The sequence below is a fragment of the Elephas maximus genome, chromosome 7, assembly GCF_024166365.1.
Source record: "Elephas maximus indicus isolate mEleMax1 chromosome 7, mEleMax1 primary haplotype, whole genome shotgun sequence".
NCBI classification, from domain to species: Eukaryota; Metazoa; Chordata; class Mammalia; order Proboscidea; family Elephantidae; genus Elephas; species Elephas maximus.
This window is the reverse complement of record NC_064825.1, coordinates 101,906,505-101,925,192: the sequence shown is the minus strand read 5'-3', so window position 1 is coordinate 101,925,192 and position 18,688 is coordinate 101,906,505. Positions and strand designations below refer to the sequence as shown.

At 41.3% G+C, this 18,688-nt stretch overlaps 1 protein-coding gene across 9 annotated transcripts in view; it reads left to right on the top strand.

The window, feature by feature from the left end:
* Window positions 1–18,688, top strand: part of AMBRA1 (autophagy and beclin 1 regulator 1) — a 179,721-nt gene that overhangs the window by 138,902 nt on the left and 22,131 nt on the right. For all 9 annotated transcript variants that reach the window (XM_049891021.1, XM_049891016.1, XM_049891017.1 and 6 more), the window contains 2 exons: window positions 10,617–10,805; window positions 11,662–11,816. In XM_049891021.1, the coding sequence (XP_049746978.1) occupies window positions 10,617–10,805; window positions 11,662–11,816 (344 nt within the window). The remainder of the gene's footprint in view (window positions 1–10,616; window positions 10,806–11,661; window positions 11,817–18,688) is intronic.

Genomic DNA, 18,688 nt, shown 5'->3' with positions numbered 1-18,688 from the left:
CTTGAATACTACTGATAAAAGGCCACACTGTCTGACAAGATGGGCCTAACCCGTCACTGCTAAATTCCTGTTAAGACGTTCTTTCTTGTACCAAACCAGTGTTTCCCTTGTCACTTCCTCCCATTGGTCCCAAGTTCTACCTTTGAAGCTCCATAGAGTAAGTCTAATGATGCCTCTTCCAAGTGACAGTCTTCCAGATATTTGAAGATAAACTGCCATTTCCTTTTAAATCTTTTTTTTTCGGGCCAAAGTTCGTTAGAGTCCTTCTGCTAATCTGGTTTCGAAATCCTTGACAGTTTGAATCCTTGACAGTTCTGCGCATCTTCCCTTTTGATTTTGGGGGACCAGAACAGAATAGAAAGCTCCAGATGTGAGTTCTCCAATACAGAGTACAGTGGTGCTTTGGACAGTGGTAATTCAGCCTAAGATTTCAGCAGCTTTTTCTTAAGCCACTATTGAGTTTGTAGTCACTTAAAATTCCTTCACTAAACGAGGACTCTGCTATCCTGCGCTTACTTGTACAGCTTGAATCTTTTCAAAACCAAAGCAGGGTTGTATTTGTTTCTATTAAATTTTATCTTAATAGTGTCTGTTGTAGTACCTAGTTCTGCTTCTCAGCATCTTTTTGATCTTTGTTTCAGTCATTCTCTCTGAATTTTACATTGTCTGTTAATTTGATAAACATGCTTTCTCTGTCTTCCTTCAGATTGTTAGCAAAATGGTGAATCAGTCAGGACATTGCACCAAGGCTTATGGTATGTTACTGTAGACTTCCTCTGTGTCGGTTGTGGTTCATGAATTAGCACCCTGGGCTTGGCTGTTCGCATCCGAAGCCCATATTTTTCTTCCTTTCCTATAGGGTTTGTTAGATGCCTTAAATCAAGATATTTTCTGTCTGTGGCATTTCCCAATATGACAGTCTTGGAGTCCTTATCAGACAAGGAAAATGAGGTTAATTTTTCTTATCCTATTCTTAGTAAAACCTCAGTCGCAATTCTCCATCTCTTTTTAAGTGCTTGTAAGCCACATGTCCAATAATCTGTTCTTTAACTGCTGGGAACCTACTGCAATCCCCCTTTTCCCTTATTGAAAACCAAATTTGTTTTATCTATAGATTTCTGGCCCAGATCTTACTTGCTGTAATTTATTTGTTTCTTTATTTTGCCTTCTTTGTTTCTTTTATCATAATTTTAAATAGGTAACATATTCACAGTTCAAAAAAATTAAAAATAGAAAAGAGTATGCAATGTTTCCCAACCTTATGCCCTAGCCATCCACCACTCCTCCCTATAATCCAAATTTTCTTTCTACTATTAGCACTTTCTTACGTATCTTTTCAAGGATATTTTATGTATATACAAGCAAATGCAATTTTTTTTTAACCCAAATTGTAGCATATTATACATACTCTTGTGCACTTGTTTTCTGCTCTATACCATATCTTGGTGATCTTTCCATATCTGTATATAAAGTGCTTACTCATCTTTTTCTCCTATTGAGGGCCTTTTAAGTTGGTTCAATCTTCTGCTGTACACACTGTGCTGCAGTTAGTCATTTTGCACATGTTCAAGTATAGCTATAGGATAAATTCCTAGAAATGGAATTGCAGGGGGAAAGAGCATGTGCATTTGTAGTTTTTATAGATATTGCCAAATTGCCCTCTGGTAGAGGTTGTGCCAGTTTATATTCCCACCTGCAGTTTATGAGCGTGACTGTTTCTCTAAGCCCTTGCTGATAGAATGTGCTATCAAATTTTGGGGTATTTGTAAATACAATAGATTAAAAAATCATATTTTGATATTTTTATTGGTATTTCTGATATTACAAATGAGGTTGTACTCCTTTTCATATAATTAAGAGCCATCTGTGTTGCCTTTTGTTGACCTATCCATGTGCTTTACTTATTTTCCTGTTGTGTTATTGGTCTTTGCCTTATCAATTCTGTGGGAGGTCTTTATAAATCAGGACCAAAAACCAAACCCACTGCCATCGAGTCAATTCCAACTCATAGCCACCCTATAGGATAGTAGAACTGCCCCATAGGGTTTCCAAGGCTGTAAATCTTTATGGAAGCAGACTGCCACATCTTCCTCCCGCAGAGTGGCTAGTGTTTTCGAACCACCCACCTTTCAGTTAGCAGTCGAACACTTTAACCACTACATCACCAGGGCTCCTTTAAGTCAGGACAATTACAATAGGAGTTTCGTAGTTGTCATTTGTCTTTTGACTTTGCTAAAGGTTATTTTTGTCATAGAACTTTTTTAAGTAGTCAGAATTATTCATCTTTCCTTTTATGGTTCCTGGGTTTTGTGTCGTTAGGAAGATCTTTTAGTATATTAGTATGTTTTAGATTTTTACATTTAAATCTTTGATTCACTAGGCAGTTTAACTTTAGTCACAGATAAGCAAAACACCTTTTCCCCATATGGCTACTCATTTGCCTCAGCCTATTTGTAGAATAATTTATTCATCTCCATTGATTTGTGGTGTCACGTTCACCATATTATTGATATCTTATGTGCATTTAGATATTTTTTTGTTAGTTGCCTTCGAGTAGAATCCAACTCATAGGGACCCCACTTGTGCAGAGTACAACTGCTCCATAGGGTTTTCATGGCTGTGACCTTTTGAAAGCAAATCACCAAGTTTTTCTTCCAGGGTCCCTCTGGGTGAGTTAAAACTGGCAGCCATTCAACTAGTAGTCTAAGATATAAGGAGCCCAGGTAGCACAATGGTTAAACGCTCGGCTGCTAACAGAAAGGTCAGAGGTTTGAACCTACTGGCCGCCCCATGGGAGGAAAGACCGGGTGATCTGCTTCCATAAAGATTACAGCCTAGAAAACCCTATGGGGCCGTTATACTCTGTCCTGTAGAGTTGCTGTGAGTGGGAATTGGCTGGACAGCACACAACAACATTTAGATATATTTCTGGACTATCTTTTCTGTTCTGATAATCTGGTAGAATCTGATGCCCTCTTTTTACTTTTTTTAATCCAAATTTTCTTTCCTATTCTTGCATGTTAGCTTTTCTATATGAACTTTATAACCACCTTTCCGTTCCCTGATCCCAGAAAAAATCCTTAGTACAAATGGTTTGATTACATTAAATTAATAAAGAGATTCAATATTGTGATATCTAAGAATGTAGCATGATTTTCCTTTTCTCCAGGTCTCTTTTGTGTTCATAGGAATGTTTTTGGTTTTCTTCATGTAGATTTTGTATATTTCTTAAGTTTTTTGTGATAAGCTTATTTTTTAAAATCCCGTCTTACTGAATTTGTTTACTAATTATAGTTAATATTCAGTTAAACCTCATGGATTTTCTAGATAAGTTATCTGTAAATAGTGATAATTTTACCTCCTCCATTCCAATTTTTATGCCTGTGATTTCTTCTCTAGTCTAAATGCAGAGACTGTTGCCGTCAGAACAGTGTTAAATAATAGCAGTGGTAGTGGGCCTTCTCATACTGTTCCTAACTTTGGCAGAAGAAGTCTTAACTTTTTCCCATTAAGCCTATTGCTGGCTTTTGGGTTGAGGAAGAGCTAGTTTGTCATTTTAAGGAAATATCTATTGATTCCTATTTTATTGAGAGTTTTTATCAAGACTGCTTATTGAATTTTTCATACCTTTTCAGCATCTCTCCTTAGATTTCATAACACAATGAACTGTGTTAATAGATTTTATAATACTGAGCTCATCCTTACATTCCTTTTTGAATATTTGTAAATCTAATAGATGAAAAATAGTGTTTTGGTATTTTTAATAAACCTCATGTGGTCATGATGTATTCCTTTAATTTTGCTTGCTAATAACTTTTTTCATTGCTGTTCATCAGTGAAATGTATCTGTGCTCTTCTTTTTTATAAAATCTCTGGGTTTGGGTATCAATGTTATGCTTGTGTTACAATTTAGAACTTCATCTGGAACAGTTTAAATAGTATTTGAATTACTTATGCTTTTTATATTTTAAAGGTTTGGGCCTGGTGGCATAGTGGTCAAGTGCTATTATGGCTGCTAACCAAGAGGTCAGCAGTTCAAATCCACCAGGCACTCCTTGGAAACTCTGTGGGGCAGTTCTACTCTGTCCTATAGGGTCGCTATAAGTTGGAATCGACTCAACGGCAGTAGGTTTGGGGTTTGGGCCTGACGGCCCCTGCCCTTTTTTTTTTTTGGCAAGCGTAGAAGAGGTGATTCTTTAATTCTATCTACTGTCCTGTAATGGTTTAAGTGAGTAAACTCTTGAGCTACACTATCCAGGTTGAAATTCCAGCTCAGCCACCTTCTAGCAGGGTGACACTGGTTACTTCATCTCTCTACTCCTTGGTTTCCTTGTCTATGAAACGGAGATTATAGCAGTCCTTATCTCACAAGATTGTCATAAGACTAAATGAGTTAATACATGTCAAGCACTCTGAACAGTACCTGGCACTTAATGTATCAATAAGTATTAGCTGTTTTTATTATCATTTGTTTTCTTGGAGATTACACCATGATTTTTTGAGAATATGGTCAAAAATCTGAAGTCACATCTGCCCACATTTTCAATACCCCAAGATGCATATTTTTAGCTCTGGAGAGTGGCATTCCTTTAAAGGAGGTATTGTTCTCTTAACCTGTTGCCTTATCTGTAATCCACAAGCAAAAGATGTGACAGTCTGCTTCTGTAAAAATTTACAGCCTTGAAAACCCTATGGGGCAGTTCTGCTCTGTCCTATGGGGGGTCGTTATGAGTCAGAGTTGACTCAGTGGCAGTGGGTGTGAGTTTTTTTGGGTTTATCTGTGGTTGGTTCTGATCCCTCCTAAATGTGTTGTTTCTACCCAGTTGGAGATCATTTTCCTTGATAGAAAAACAAGAACAAATCCAAAAGAATACAGACATTGGATATGCTGCTAGCATAGTTAGAAGGCCTTTTTAATTGTCTGTGACATTTTTTCACAAGCCACAGCTCATTCTGACTATAGCTTTTTATCATTCTCCTTTGTATTTGTTATTAGTTCTGTCTTCATCTTCCACCTTTTGAACATGGCTCTTGTAAAGCCTGAATTGATCAGAGAGCATCATGTGCAGCCAGGTGGGCTCAGGTAGTTAGGGCTGGCTTTTCTCCCTCATTGAAATCATTTGTGTTATTGCACTTCTGTATTTTTTTTTACTGCCCTAGTAGTGTTTTGGCCTTGGGAGAAATTGCATTCTAAAAGTTTAGGGCGCATGTCGGATAATAGCCAATGTTCTTTTCCATAGGATCTTCTTCTAGAATGATAGTCACTTTTACCTGAAATACCTGTTGCTAGCACTTAATGAACTGTGTTCCTGATTGGTTTGAATAAAGTCTAGTTACAGTTTTGATCTCCACCATTCTGGTAGGTTCTGTTGTCAGCAGAGTAAGTTGGGAATCTCTTTTGATATAGGATTCATTTTTGTAAGCCACCTAATTCCCAGTGAATGGTAGCCTCTGACTTTAGTACAGCCCGTGCCTGGGAACCCCAGGTCCTGAGCTTTATTCATGAGCTTAGTAACTGCTATGTTGCTGGTTATCTGTCTTATCTGAATTGCATTTGATTCCTTTCTGGAGTTACGCTGAGGATACTTGCCGCCTGTTTCTCTCACTTCGGTTACAGAATTAATGAATTGCTCTCTGTAAAGAATTTAGAAGTATGCGAATAAGGCCTCATATGCATAGCTAAACTTGAAATCCTTTTTAAGAAGAAAGTAACTCATTAGATTCACTGTGATTTTGAAGAGTAAACTCTTACTATGTGAGTGGCAGTGGTCACCAGGGTAGCCTGCTGGAACAGGCCTAAGATACCTAGCCAGTGGGCGGTGTGGGGCAGCCCACTGCCTCCGGATATAGTGACCGGTGCCTTTGGGGAGTACGTACAGTGTCATCTGGAGTTCTGTGCAGGAGGTCTTATTCTGAAACCTGAGGGGCTCAGAGATAGCCAAGAGGAAATTTTCCTGCTGATTTAAACCCCTTGGGGTTTTCCAGACCTGTATCTAATGCATTTGCAAAAGCACTGCAACTGCTAATCGCTCCCGTGGCCTCATCTGGCCAGCCAGCACAGGCTACACATCGATCTTTGTACAAGGTGTTTGTTTATAATTTATGGAGCTGATAGGAAGGCAGAGCCATCTGCTCCGCCAGGCATCAGTATTTCTAACCCCTCCCATTCCCTGCTAGGGCATTTTCACTTGGAAATCATTTATAATTAGGAAGAGATTACATTGCAGAGTCTGGAACATGGCTTCCTGCTGTCTCCTGCATCTTTTTTTCTCCCCCCTGGAGCTGCCCCCTGAAGCTCGTAAACAGTTTTGATTTGAAAATCTTTATTTCTTAGCCTTCATTTTCATTTTTAGCTGCCCAGCTAACTACCCCATCATCTTTTCCTATATGTGCTTTACTTTATGTGAAGGGCAGGTTGCTGGAGCCACAGCTCAGGGACCAAGGACCGTTTGGTAAGGCATCAGCAACACCTGGAAACTTGTTAAAAATGGAAATTCTCAGGCTCCACCCAGCAGTCTGTGATTTAATAAGCTGTCCAGGTAATTCTGATGCACCTGAAGTCTGATCTCTGTGGTAAGGCAAAGGAACCCTGGTGGCTCAGTGGATAAGCACTTGGCTGCTAACTGAAAGGTCAGCAGTTCAAACCCACAGCTGCTCTGTGGGAGGGAGATGTGGCAGTCTCCATCCATAAAGATTACAGCCTTGGAAACCCTATGGGGCAGTCTTACTCTGTCCTATAGGGTCACTATGAGCCAGAATCAATTTGATGGCAGTGGGTTTGTTTTTTTTGAGTGGGAAGGCAAGTCTTAGATCAGAGCAAAGATTTTTAGTGGTGTGCAGGTTGCCGCAGAGTCTCCACTGTGTTTCATTTTACCTTTTTTCCTGCCTGCTTATTGTTGGATCCAAAAAGGATGAATTGTCCTTAGTCATTAGTACATTACTTTCCTGTAGTCCAAGAAAACAAGTAGCAGAGGTCCAAGAATTCTTCCTTGTATAAATCAACTCATCAGAATTTCACCATTGCAACTGAGCATTTCCATTCCACATGGGAAAGTAATAGACAACAAGCAGCAAACTTAAGCTGCTAATTGGAACTTTGAAATAAAAATGAAATTATAAACACACGACCCAGGGCTCTCTAAAATGTACCTACCAGATTACTCTGTGCCTGCCACATCCCCTTCATCAGGGTAGAAGTGAAACCCTCAGTCATGAGCTGCAAAACGTCTGGAACTGAACATGCTGCTGGAGAAGCCTCTGTTACAATTTTGAGCATTTCTTTTTCATTTGTCATTCATTTGTCATTGCATATCACTCTCTGAGCTCACTGTAGTAACAAAGAGTAGTTGCAAAATTGGAGGGTGGGGTAAAGTTTGGGAGATGGCCATTGATTCAGGATCATTATTATATAATACAAATGCAGACACAGTGACTTGGATTTGAGGCTGACAAAATGTTTGTCTATATGCCCAGTTTTTTTAGGAGCATAGAGCCAAACTAGGAGCCCTGGTGGTGCAGTAGTTAAACACTCGACTGCTTACCGATAGGTTGGCGGTTTAAACCCACCAGCTGCTCTGCAGGAGAAAGGTGCGGCAGTCTGCTTTTGTGAAGACTACAGCCTTGGAAACCCTATAGGGCAGTTCTACTGTGTCCCATTGGGTCACTGTGAGTCAGAATCGACTCGACAGCAGTGGAGTTTTTTTTTTTTTTAAAGAGTCAGACTATCCAGAAGAAGGAAAACCTTACTTCTACTCTCTTCCCCATCCCAGCCGCCTCCTTAGAAATTAGTATGGCAGTAAGCAGTTAAATGCTTTTTTGATGTTGGTGGTGAATTTTGAGGGTCATTATAGACTTGTTCTTTTTTCATATTTTACTGTGTTTTTGGTGATAATTTACACAGCAGATTAGGTTCTCATTTAACAATTTCTAAACATTGTTCAATAACATTGGTTACATTTTTCACAATATATCAGCAATCTCATTATTTCCATTCTGGTTGTTCTATTTCCATTAATCTAGCTTCCCTGTCCCACCTTACCTTCTCATCTTTGGTTAGGGTAAATGTTTACCATTTGGTTTCATTTAGATGATTATTTAGAGGAGCACAGTACTCACACATGATTTTACTTACTTTATGAGCTAATCTGCCATTTGGCTGAAAGGTTACCTCTGGGAGTGGTTTGAGTTCCAAGTTTAAAGGGTATCTATCACAGGGCGATGATCTCGGGGGTTCATCTGGTCTCTACCAGTCCAGTAAGTCTGGCCTTTTTTTTTTTTTTAGGAATTTGAGTTCTTTAGATTAGTTTCTTGTTTGAGTCTTTGGTTTCCCTTTTTTTTCTTTTTTTGTTCCAGACAAGTAGAGACCAAGAGTTGTTTCTTAGATGGCCACTCACAAGCTTTTAAGACCCTAGACACTACTCGCCAAACTAGGGTGTAGAACATTGTCTTTATAGACTATGTTGTGCCACTTGACTGGAGTTGCCCCACGAGACCATGGTCCTAAGCCCTCAAACTCAGTTAACCAGTCCCATGAGATGTTTGGTTATGTCTAGAAAGTATCCATAACTGTGCCCCTATGTGCTGTATTTTATATTTGAATGTAAATACAGCACACATAAACATGTATATGCCTTCCTATACCTATCTATGCATACATATCTAATAAACTTATTCTTGCCTGACTTAACATGTTAACATCCATAAGCTAGATCTGTATAACAGCAAGGTGGAAAACCTTACTTTGATAAAATACCCAGTATTCATTTTTGAAACATTAAGTGTGGATAAAATAGTAACTGAGTAAAGTGTCTTAAAGTCTGCAGAGTCCCATCTCCTTCCCTACTCATTTTCATGTCCTTCTTAAAATTCATGATTTCTTTACTTTCTTCTCCTGCCTTTGGTGGTTACAGTATAAATTGTCTGTTTCTTTTTATCCTTCTGAGGGTTGTGCCAACCTTGAAGGTGGAAACAAAGATGGGCTCACTCCTGAAGCTTCGTACACCCAATTCCTTTGGTTCTGTATCCCGAGCTAGCATCATGTATTAATCCATGGAAAGAGGAGGAGATTGATATCTTTTTTCTTTTTTTTTTTTTTGCCAAGGGCTTGGGACCCTGGTTAAGGAGCAGACGGTCCCATAACTAGTCATACAGCTAGAGCAGATGGCAGGTTGGAAGTTGGAAGTTGAGCAGTACAGAGGCCTAATGGTGATAGCAATGAGTATTTGGATGTCATTATTTTATTATTTAGCAAACAGAACCATCCTTGTGGTCCCTCCTTGGTTTTATGTGTAATCGTGCTGTAGGTGTCAGCCCTCCAGAGTTGGCAAACAACCTAATCTGTGTCCTGATGTCTTTTTTTTTTTTTTTTATCTACTTTGTCATTCTGTGGCTTCATTAGCAACACACGGGGAAATGAGAAGTGAATATAGAGTTTTATTCATCACTCTGACTCCCCAAGCCAATAAGCCTCCCCCTAAAAGCAATTCTTCGTTTTATTTTTAAGATAATTCCCTGGGGAAACTTGCTCTTCATTTCCCAAGTCCTACTTTTGGCTTACTGGGGTAGATCACTTGGAATCTGGGAGGGTAGTTGAGCTCGGGGCTTTTTTTTTTTTTTTAACCACAATAACTCTGGCAGTGTCCATCTAAGTCATTCCTTCAGATGAGAGAGAGTAGACAGGCTCTGTGCATGTGCATATGAAGCCCAGAGCTTGGACCCTTTGAATCTGTTATTCTGCCTGTGCCCATGATGTGGGCTCTCATTCCAGGTAAATCACTTCCTCTTGGCAGGGAACCGTACACTGGGTGTCAGGGATTGAAATGAAAACCAAGACGAGGCATGCAGACACGGCCCCAGTGCTGGCTAACATCTCATTAGCTGCATCATGCGCAGTGGATGCTCCCCACCAATACACCTCTGCTCCTTGTGCTGAGCCTGCCGTCTGGCTGACCCTGTGCCAAGTGCAGACTGGGGCTGCCCCTGCACACTGGCTTACGGAATGGATAAGGCATAGAGCAGAGTGAGAAATGAAACGAATCCCAGCCATCCAGGCTGGGCTGGGCTTTGTTTCTCTTTGTGGAGTAGGGATTAGGATTATCTGTTCAGAAAATTGAAGTCTCTACATTTTCCAGTTCTCTTAGATGTGAAAGTAAGACACAAATTTATGGAATGATTTCCTTCTCCAAGGTCACATGGCAGGTATCGAGTAGGATTCCTGCACCAAGGAAGCTCTGCCTATATCCCCCTTTTCTTGGAATCAGTGAGTTTGCATTTCATTCATCTTAGTTTTGATCTTTTGGGCAGTAACAGCTGTTGAGTGGCTCCCCAGGAACAATTTTAACAACTTTTCCTTACCTAATCTTTCAAGTGATGTTTTCCAAGCGTTAACTAAGACCCAGTAGGTGATCATGAGTGTATCGACTATCCTGTAGTTCCCTACTGAAGTGGTACAACAGGCATATCTCTCCTTCCTCTTTTGTTTCTTGTTCCATGATGTTTTAGTTTGATTCACAAGGCAGCCTTGAGAAAATGGTTCAGTCCATTAGGGAGGCCCCAGAATTTCTCATAATACCAACTTCACACTTTCTTATCCCCTTTTCTTTCTTTGTCTGATGCAGCCTCCGTGAATGTGCTGGTGCAGAACTGCAAGATCTACAATGATGCCAGCTGTGACATTTCTGCAGATGGCCAGCTTCTGGCAGCTTTCATCCCTAGCAGCCAGAGGGGCTTTCCTGATGAAGGCATCCTGGCAGTGTACTCCCTGGCTCCCCATAACCTGGGCGAAATGCTCTACACCAAGCGATTTGGTAAGGGATAGGAAGCCCAACCTAGTGGCAGAGGGATACTGGTGCCTTGGCATGGGCGTTGCTAGGTGAGGCACAACTTAGATGGGATTAATGGTCATGTACTGCTCCTGGCTTCAGGGGGCACAGGCCAAAGGAAGATTGCCCTGCAGGAGTCCAGGCTGATAGCATTGAAGAAGAATCTCAGAATGAGCTCTTCCTGCCATGATTGCATCACCAGCTTACTCCTGGCGTGGTGGCCAGGATTAAGGGAGGAGCTTTGGTCATGGCTTGTGGAAGTGGGCATGCTCATACACTTCAAGGCAGCTTGGTATTGTGTATTAAGAGCCCTCAAATGTGTACTCTTTGATCTGGCAGTCTCACTTCTAAGGCAATAATCGGATAACCATACAAAGGTTTACGTTCAAGGATGTTCACAGTAGTGTTATTAATAATAGGGAGAAACATCAGATTGTAAAAAGAGTTGTTTAAATAAACAATGGTACAGTCATAGGACAGAATACAATTTAGCCCTTAAAATGTTATTGTAGAAGAATATTTAACGATGGAAAACGTTCATAATGTATTAAGTGAAAAAACTAGATTTCAAAATAGTATTTATACTATGATACCATTTTTTTAATGTGATGATATGATTACAGTGGTTAGCATTTATTAAGTACTTTCTCTGTGCCAAACACTGTACTTAATGCTTTATACGCCTTCTCATTATACTCCCCGCTACAATCCTATACGGCAACCCTAGCATGACCAGAAGAATATGAAGATTAGAGGAAAAGAGAAAAGACTAAGAGTGAAAGTTGTTTCCTTGAAATAACGAGAACTCTGGGAAATGTCTGTCTGTTCTGTTGGCCCTCAGGTCCCAACGCCATTTCAGTGAGCCTGTCCCCAATGGGCCGATATGTAATGGTGGGCTTGGCTTCCAGAAGGATCCTGTTACACCCCTCCACAGAGCATATGGTGGCCCAGGTCTTCAGGCTGCAACAGGCCCACGGTGGCGAGACCTCCATGAGGGTGAGTGCCACCGCTTATGCTCCACTGTATAGTGACTCTCCTAGGCTTGGCAGGGGTATAATGACGGCCATCAGTGTGATCTCTCAGCCAGGACCAAAAATATCACGATCATAGGAAGAAGGAGGGACTCTAGTCCAGCCTTCATTTTTGGAAGTTCTGGAGTATTAAAGGGGCTTTCTCACATTTTGGCTTATGAGCTGGCTTTCCCTGAAAGTATCTTTGGATAAAGAATAAACTTGACAGTTCCTTACCCCAACAGGAAACCTTTATTCTAGAGGTATGTAAAGGACCCCATGAAATATTTATGATAATTTTTTTTTTTTTTTTGAGGGAGAAAGTTGTACAAAGAAATAATACACCTTGAAATGCTCTTTTCTGTGGGTTATAATCATGATGGAAGATGATGCCTTTGGCAGCTGCCATGCTCTTGATTGTCCCCCTGTTTCACCAGCAGAAGAAGGGTCCTATTTAGGATCCTGTCTTGTCTAAGGGGTACCTTTCTTGTTTTGCCATAAAAGCCTTCTGGGCTTCCTGTAGTTAACAGCCTTCTGGACTCAGTCAGACTAGCGTGCCTGACTGAGCTTTCCACATCCCAGAGAGGCTCATTTGGCCAAGATTTTTGTCAAGGGGAGTTGAGCATTTGAACAGTTCTCTAATTAGATGCTATTTAAGCCCTGTCTCAAGCTAAGAACCTGTGAATTCCCTTAGTCCTTTGTGTAGTCTGTGCAGTTTGTAGTTTTGTACACTTGTTTATATGTTCCTTTGTGTTTTCTTTAGCTGGGTCATGTATATGTATAATTCACCTAGTTAGGTTCAGTGTAAACTCCTTGGGAGCATATCCCCCATGGTACCTCATTTAGTGCTATGCATGTAGATGCTTGTCAAAGACCTGGAATGGCAAGGAATTGTTTTAAAGAAAAAGGTAGAGATGAGTTCCATTAGATGGAAAGTGAGTGGCCTGGTGACATCTACTCTTTCTTGCCTTTCCAGCCTCTTCTCCCTCCTACCTGCTACAGGTACCTTCTATCCAGCTACACTGAACCACTCTCCAAGCTCCCTGAGTTTGACAAGGCTCTTTCCTGCCCGTTTGCCTTTACCTGGAATGCCCTCTTCTCCCCTGTCCCCAGCTGCCTGTCAAGCTCTTCCCCTTCTGTACAACCTTTCTTAACAGAATTGATTGCTCCCTCCTTGTGCTGCCACTGTACCTGGTCCATGCTGACACTCTTCTCACCTTACTGCACTTACTCATTTCCGTGTCAGTCTCCTCTCCTGATCTGTGAGCTCTTTGAGAGCAGACACCATGTCTGTTTTATCTTTACGAAGTCCAAGTACCTAGTAAGGAACCAGACATTTAGTACTAACTGGATGAATGAAAATCTCAAGAAAAGCATCCTTATTATGAAAAAAAAAAAAATTTTTTTTTTTTTAATCATTTCTAGGTGGTAATTAGCAGAACCAATGATGGGCAGCATCACGTCTCACCAAGCCTCTGAAAGGGGCAGAGATAAGGCATCCTCTGCTCTTGACATTGTAGTGACAGGAAAGGCCTGACTCTTGAATTTCATATGACTCTGGGAAGACTTGACATTGGATGATTAGGAGAAGACTTAGTGGGGAGTTCATCACGCCTGTTTTCTTAATCTAGATATTTTAGGATGGAAGTCGAGTTTTAGTTTAAATATTCTTCCTTTGCTTATCTTAAGCAGATCTAGATGGTAAAAGTACCTAGTGTCTGCTTTTCACCACCTAGAAACTCTGGTCCTACCAGCTGTTCTTCTAGCTCTTCCTGCCTAATAGTGAAATAATTGTTTATAATCATTAAGAGACAGGATCTGATTTTGGCAGCACTGATGGACATCTCCAGCCTCCTCCGGAAGCCAGGGCTTCTGCCCAACTCCTTGGCATGGCCTGCCAGTCCTCTATCCTAGCAAGGTTCCTCTTTTCCGTAAGTAACCAGAAACATCTGGCTAAGGGCAAATAGCTACTTGAGCGGAAGCCAAGATGGTAGGCTCTGTTGTCACATACGGGGCTGGCGGCACAGGGAATGCAGTTGAAGAAGCCTGCTGGGGAGATATAGTGATCCAATTAGTCCATTGCTGTCCTGCTAAGGGGCTCAAAGCAACTAGCCAGCTGCCTTGTGCCTCACGACAAGAGCTATTTCTCAGGCCTCCCAATGAGGCTTTTTTGATTCTCAGTAGGTACCATCTGCTCCTTACAGGAGGGAGCTGAAATAACTAGAATGCTCCTGTTTGGAAAGTGTTGCCTCTCACCCAACAGACAGGATCAAGGCATCTCAACAAGGTTTTGCTCAACCTAGTGTCCACCTGGCCTGACTTTAAACCCCCATACTACAGAAGGGTTTCTGGTTTTCCAGGTTTTGGTTGCCCCTTACATCCAAGGGCACCAAATGTCCCTGAATTCAGTCATTGGTGGAAGGGAAGACACCAGCTTTTTTGGATAGCTGTGCTGTACCACTGTTTAAGGCAAGAAGTGAATTTTTATCTGAGAACAGGCAGCAAGGGTTTAATGGGACAGTAGAGCATCTCTCTCTCTCTCTGCACAGGTAAGTATAGGTGGGTGTCTGCATCTGTAATGTCAAGCTCTGTCCTTGAAATGCTTTTGTGGGAGTGTCGCAGAGCTTCTTTACCCAAAATTCCCCTTCTCTTTGGTGTTACCTCTTGGTATTCACTGTAGTAATGATCAGAAAGGTGAACTTGCATTCTCAAGAGAACATCCTCCAGAGTGCATTTTGATTTATCTTAATTCCCACTAAGTGACATCTCTCCTCAAGAGATAATCCTTTACGCAATCCAATATGAAGACTCTTCTGAAAACGAATTGCTGTTAGCCTTGGCACACTTATTCTAAGCAATTCTTCAGACCTCTGGATCCGTGCTTCTCAAAATGTAGTCCTTGGACAACCTGCATTAGAAACATGGGGGCTCCTTGTTAAAATACAGATGCTACTTTGGACCTAACATTACAATGGGAATGGGACAGGAGGGGCCCAGGTATTTGCTTTTTTAAAACAAACTTGCCAGATGATTCTGATAAGCACTTGAGTTTGAGAATAGCAGTTCTTCATGCCTGTTTTCTTTCATTTTAGGTTTCTGTCCCCAGCCTCGTCAGCTTACCATTGTGGCTTTATGCGTGGTGCTTTGATCCTTTGCTAATTTTGTTGCAGGCATAGTGGCTTTTGTGTTCTGTTTCCCACCAAGCTCTTAGCTTTTTGGCTGTCTGTGCTTCACCTCCCATCTTTTTTCAGCTATTGCTGCTTTCCAGGTTTCTCCCTTGAATATCTATATGTGCTGGATTCTTTTCTTCCCCATGTTGAGTCATGTAATTTTTGTCCTTGTTTCTAGGCTCTAGGGACCTTTTGATGTTTCCCTTCTCTGCTTACTGAGGCCCAGCCCCAGTCCTCCCAACTTTAATGTAATTGGCAAATCAAGAAAAATAGGACTGGACACATATTTTATCTTCCCCTTCCCTCTGTCCATTCTAGACTCTTCCAGCATGAATATGCTACTCGCTATGACTCAAGAGTCTTATTTTCTGTCTGACTCCCTTACACTTGAGCCAGTGAGGGCTTTTTGTTAATTTTTTGTTTGTTTTTAAGTTAGGCTTTTAGAAACTGCTGAGCTGAAGTTTTGCTGAATTCTCAAAACACTGAACTTCCTGTGTTCCCTCTCAGCTTCATTTTCTAATTGGAACAAGGCACAATATTGTAACAGAAAACTGCAATTAATTTTCTAAAATAGTGGCAACTTTCACATTATAATAACTTTGGTTGTAACCAAGTGAAAGCATAACAACAAAAATATAGAATTACTAATGAAACCAGAAATAATCATCATACCAAACTGTTCTTCCAGTTTGTGTCAGCAGTGAGTGCTCTTATACCTGGGAATGGGGCAAAGTAAGCACATGGTGGTGGAGGAGGGTTGGTAGGGCATTTTGAAGTAGGAAACAACAATAAAGAGTAATGCTTTCAACACAGGTGTATACTCTTTCTCCCAGGTACATGGACATGCCTTTCAAACCCCCACCCACCCAGGTGGGAGTCATAGGCAGATAAGTCGTTTAATAAGAACTGAAAAGTATTCTCATTGCATAATCCCTACAGATCCCCAAGGTCCTAGAGGCTTGAATCTCACCAATGCTGGTTTGCTTTTCTCTTTGGTCATTTTATTGCCAAAAATGATGGAAAAGAACACCTTCATCTGAGCTGGGTGGGAAAGGAGCTCACGGACAGAAAGCCATTTTGCTTCCCTTCCTCCTGGAACAGCATTGTGCACTTTAAGTCAAAGGCTGAAATGCCTAAGGGTTGGTTTTATTGAAAACTCTTACTTTGTGGCAGTGTGGTAAAACGGCATTGGGGGGTTGAACGACTGTCATCCAGACAGACCATTAGTCTCAAGAGGGGAATGGAAAGAGAGCATACAAGGTTCATGCCCTTTCTCCTTGACGCAGTGAATTCAGCTCTTCTGTGGTGGACTGTCCCATGTACACCTTCTCCCTCAGAGGAGCAATGGGGGTTTGACCAGGCTTCCTGGGCCCTGGACCAGGTAGCTCTAGCTCTAAAATAATCGCCTCATCCACAGTAGGTCCTAGGCAGCAGGAAAGGAAAGCAGATTTTTACCTTTTTTTTATAAACCCATAATCTGTCAGGGCAGTAGTTTTCAAAGTGTAGCTCCCGGGGACCACATCATCATCACTGGAAAACTTATTAGAAATGCAGATTCTCAGCCTTGCCCCAGACCTGCTGAATCAGACACTCTGGGCGTGGAGCCTAGCAAGCCCTCCAGGTGATTCTGCACATTAGGGTTGAGAACCAGTCATCGACTGCATGGGGATTCTAGTTAGAGCTCACCTGTCAATATAGCTCTGTCCCTTTCCTTTTTGCTCTCACCCTATCTCTTACTGTCTATGAGCCATCACCTGATTTACTTGTATGGTTCCTATTATCAGATCTTTCAGATATTCCACGAAGTTGAAAAATTGATGGTACCTCATGCCCCAGACTTTTCTGGATCATGCTAGTGATGGTGCCTTGAGAACCTTAAGGATTCATGCTATGAGGCTTTTTCAGATTCTTATTAAAATTCTTACCTGCCCACAGTTGACTTTACTCAGCCTCTTTCCTTAGAGCCCGTGCCTAGTTGCCTACATGTTTGAATAGAGAGATGCTTTTGCTTTAAAAGGGAGAAGCAATGCCTTTTTCTTTCTCCTCAAGCCTTTCCCTTTCTTGAGTTCGTTTTCCCAACATTGAACTCACTGTTAACTGTGGCCAGGAGATATCTGATGTGGTAGCCATTAATGAATATCTTGATGTCACCCTGGCTGTAAAGAAACATTAATAGGCTTTCTTTCATACTATTTTGCAGCCATCTTTACAGAGCCTAGTAATGTCTGATGAAAAAGAACCAAAGAAAAGACTTGGTATCCAGAGTGCTCAAATTAGTCGTAATTTCCGTTGTAGCTTAGATCCTGGGTTAGGATGGGTGCCCAGATCTAACAGCATTGACCAGCATTTATATAACTGCACTTGTATAGGCTCTTTTGGCCTGTTCTAACTCCATTCTTAAACATGTAATCTTCACTGTGGCTGCCTCTCTCCTTGCCCTGAATTTTGCATGTGATATAAATCCAGTCATCTGTACTTCTAGATTCTGAAACCTTGATTTTCAGAAGTGACCTAGAACTCTAGTTCAATCCAGAGTATTCTCCAGAAATTTGAAGGGAACTGAGCCTCTTCTTAAGCTTGTCTAGCCTTGGGGATAGCAAATACCAAAAATAAAGGTATTTTATTTTTGTAGCCAGGAAGAATACTATTTCTTCAAGGGGAGATTGGGATAAAAGAGAGACAGCTTTGTTGTCAGAAATGATTTACTCCTTCCTAAGATTTTGTCCTCATTAATTTTCTTAAAGCTGCCTGTCAGTTGATTAAAAGCTGCTTCCGCTGCAATTATCTTCAAGTTGAGTTCTGAGATGTGGTACAAAGCATCTACCCTCAAAAAGTTCCTTTCTTCAGAACTTTGTAGGAAGGGAGAGAGGGGATATGGGAGAAGTTAGAGGTGTCTCTGGTGTGATTTGTCAGAGGAGGGAGGGGACAAGATAAAGCATTAAAAATAACATTAGAGCTGCAGTCAAAGCCATTAGCTTAGGCAGATTTTTCCATGACGGGTTCTTCCAACTCTGACGGTTTCTTAGTACATGGCCTCTTAGTACAATGCAGTCTATACTGCATTTTATTCTTTTTACTCAGCAAAATTGTGTTGAGCCTCTAGCATGTGCCAGGTACTTAGCTAGGTCAGGGGATACAGCAGGGAGCAAAATGGACCTGGTCTCTGCTCTCATGTTAGACAGCTACCTTCTTGTCTGGTCTTTTCACTGCTGGGCCCCCAGCCTTCACTCTGCTTGGCACACAGAGGCACTCAGCATTTGTTCAGTGACTGTGTATTACTTTGAAATCTTGTGGACCATGTCGTCCTCTGCAGCGCGTGCACATCCACCCGCGCTCACCACCACCTCCATCACTGTGTCTAACACACTACTCAATAAATGGCAATTGAATGAAGCTATTAATGAGATAGTAAGCCTTCTGAAAGTAGGAATTGTATACCTCATTTCCACAGTTCTGCCCGGTATCAGTCAGTTTCTCAGAGTCCTAGCCCTACCACAGAAACATGGCAAGAGATTCCCATTAGGTAGATTTTGGTCAAAAGTGAAAGGCAGAACATTTGTTTTTGTGTACAATAGGAAAACCAATTCGTACATTTGTAGAAGGTGAACGTATTCGAGGTAAAAAGACTCATGCAAGTTGAATCTCTAGAACTCTTAAAACAACTACTCATTTGGCCATCTCCTTTAAG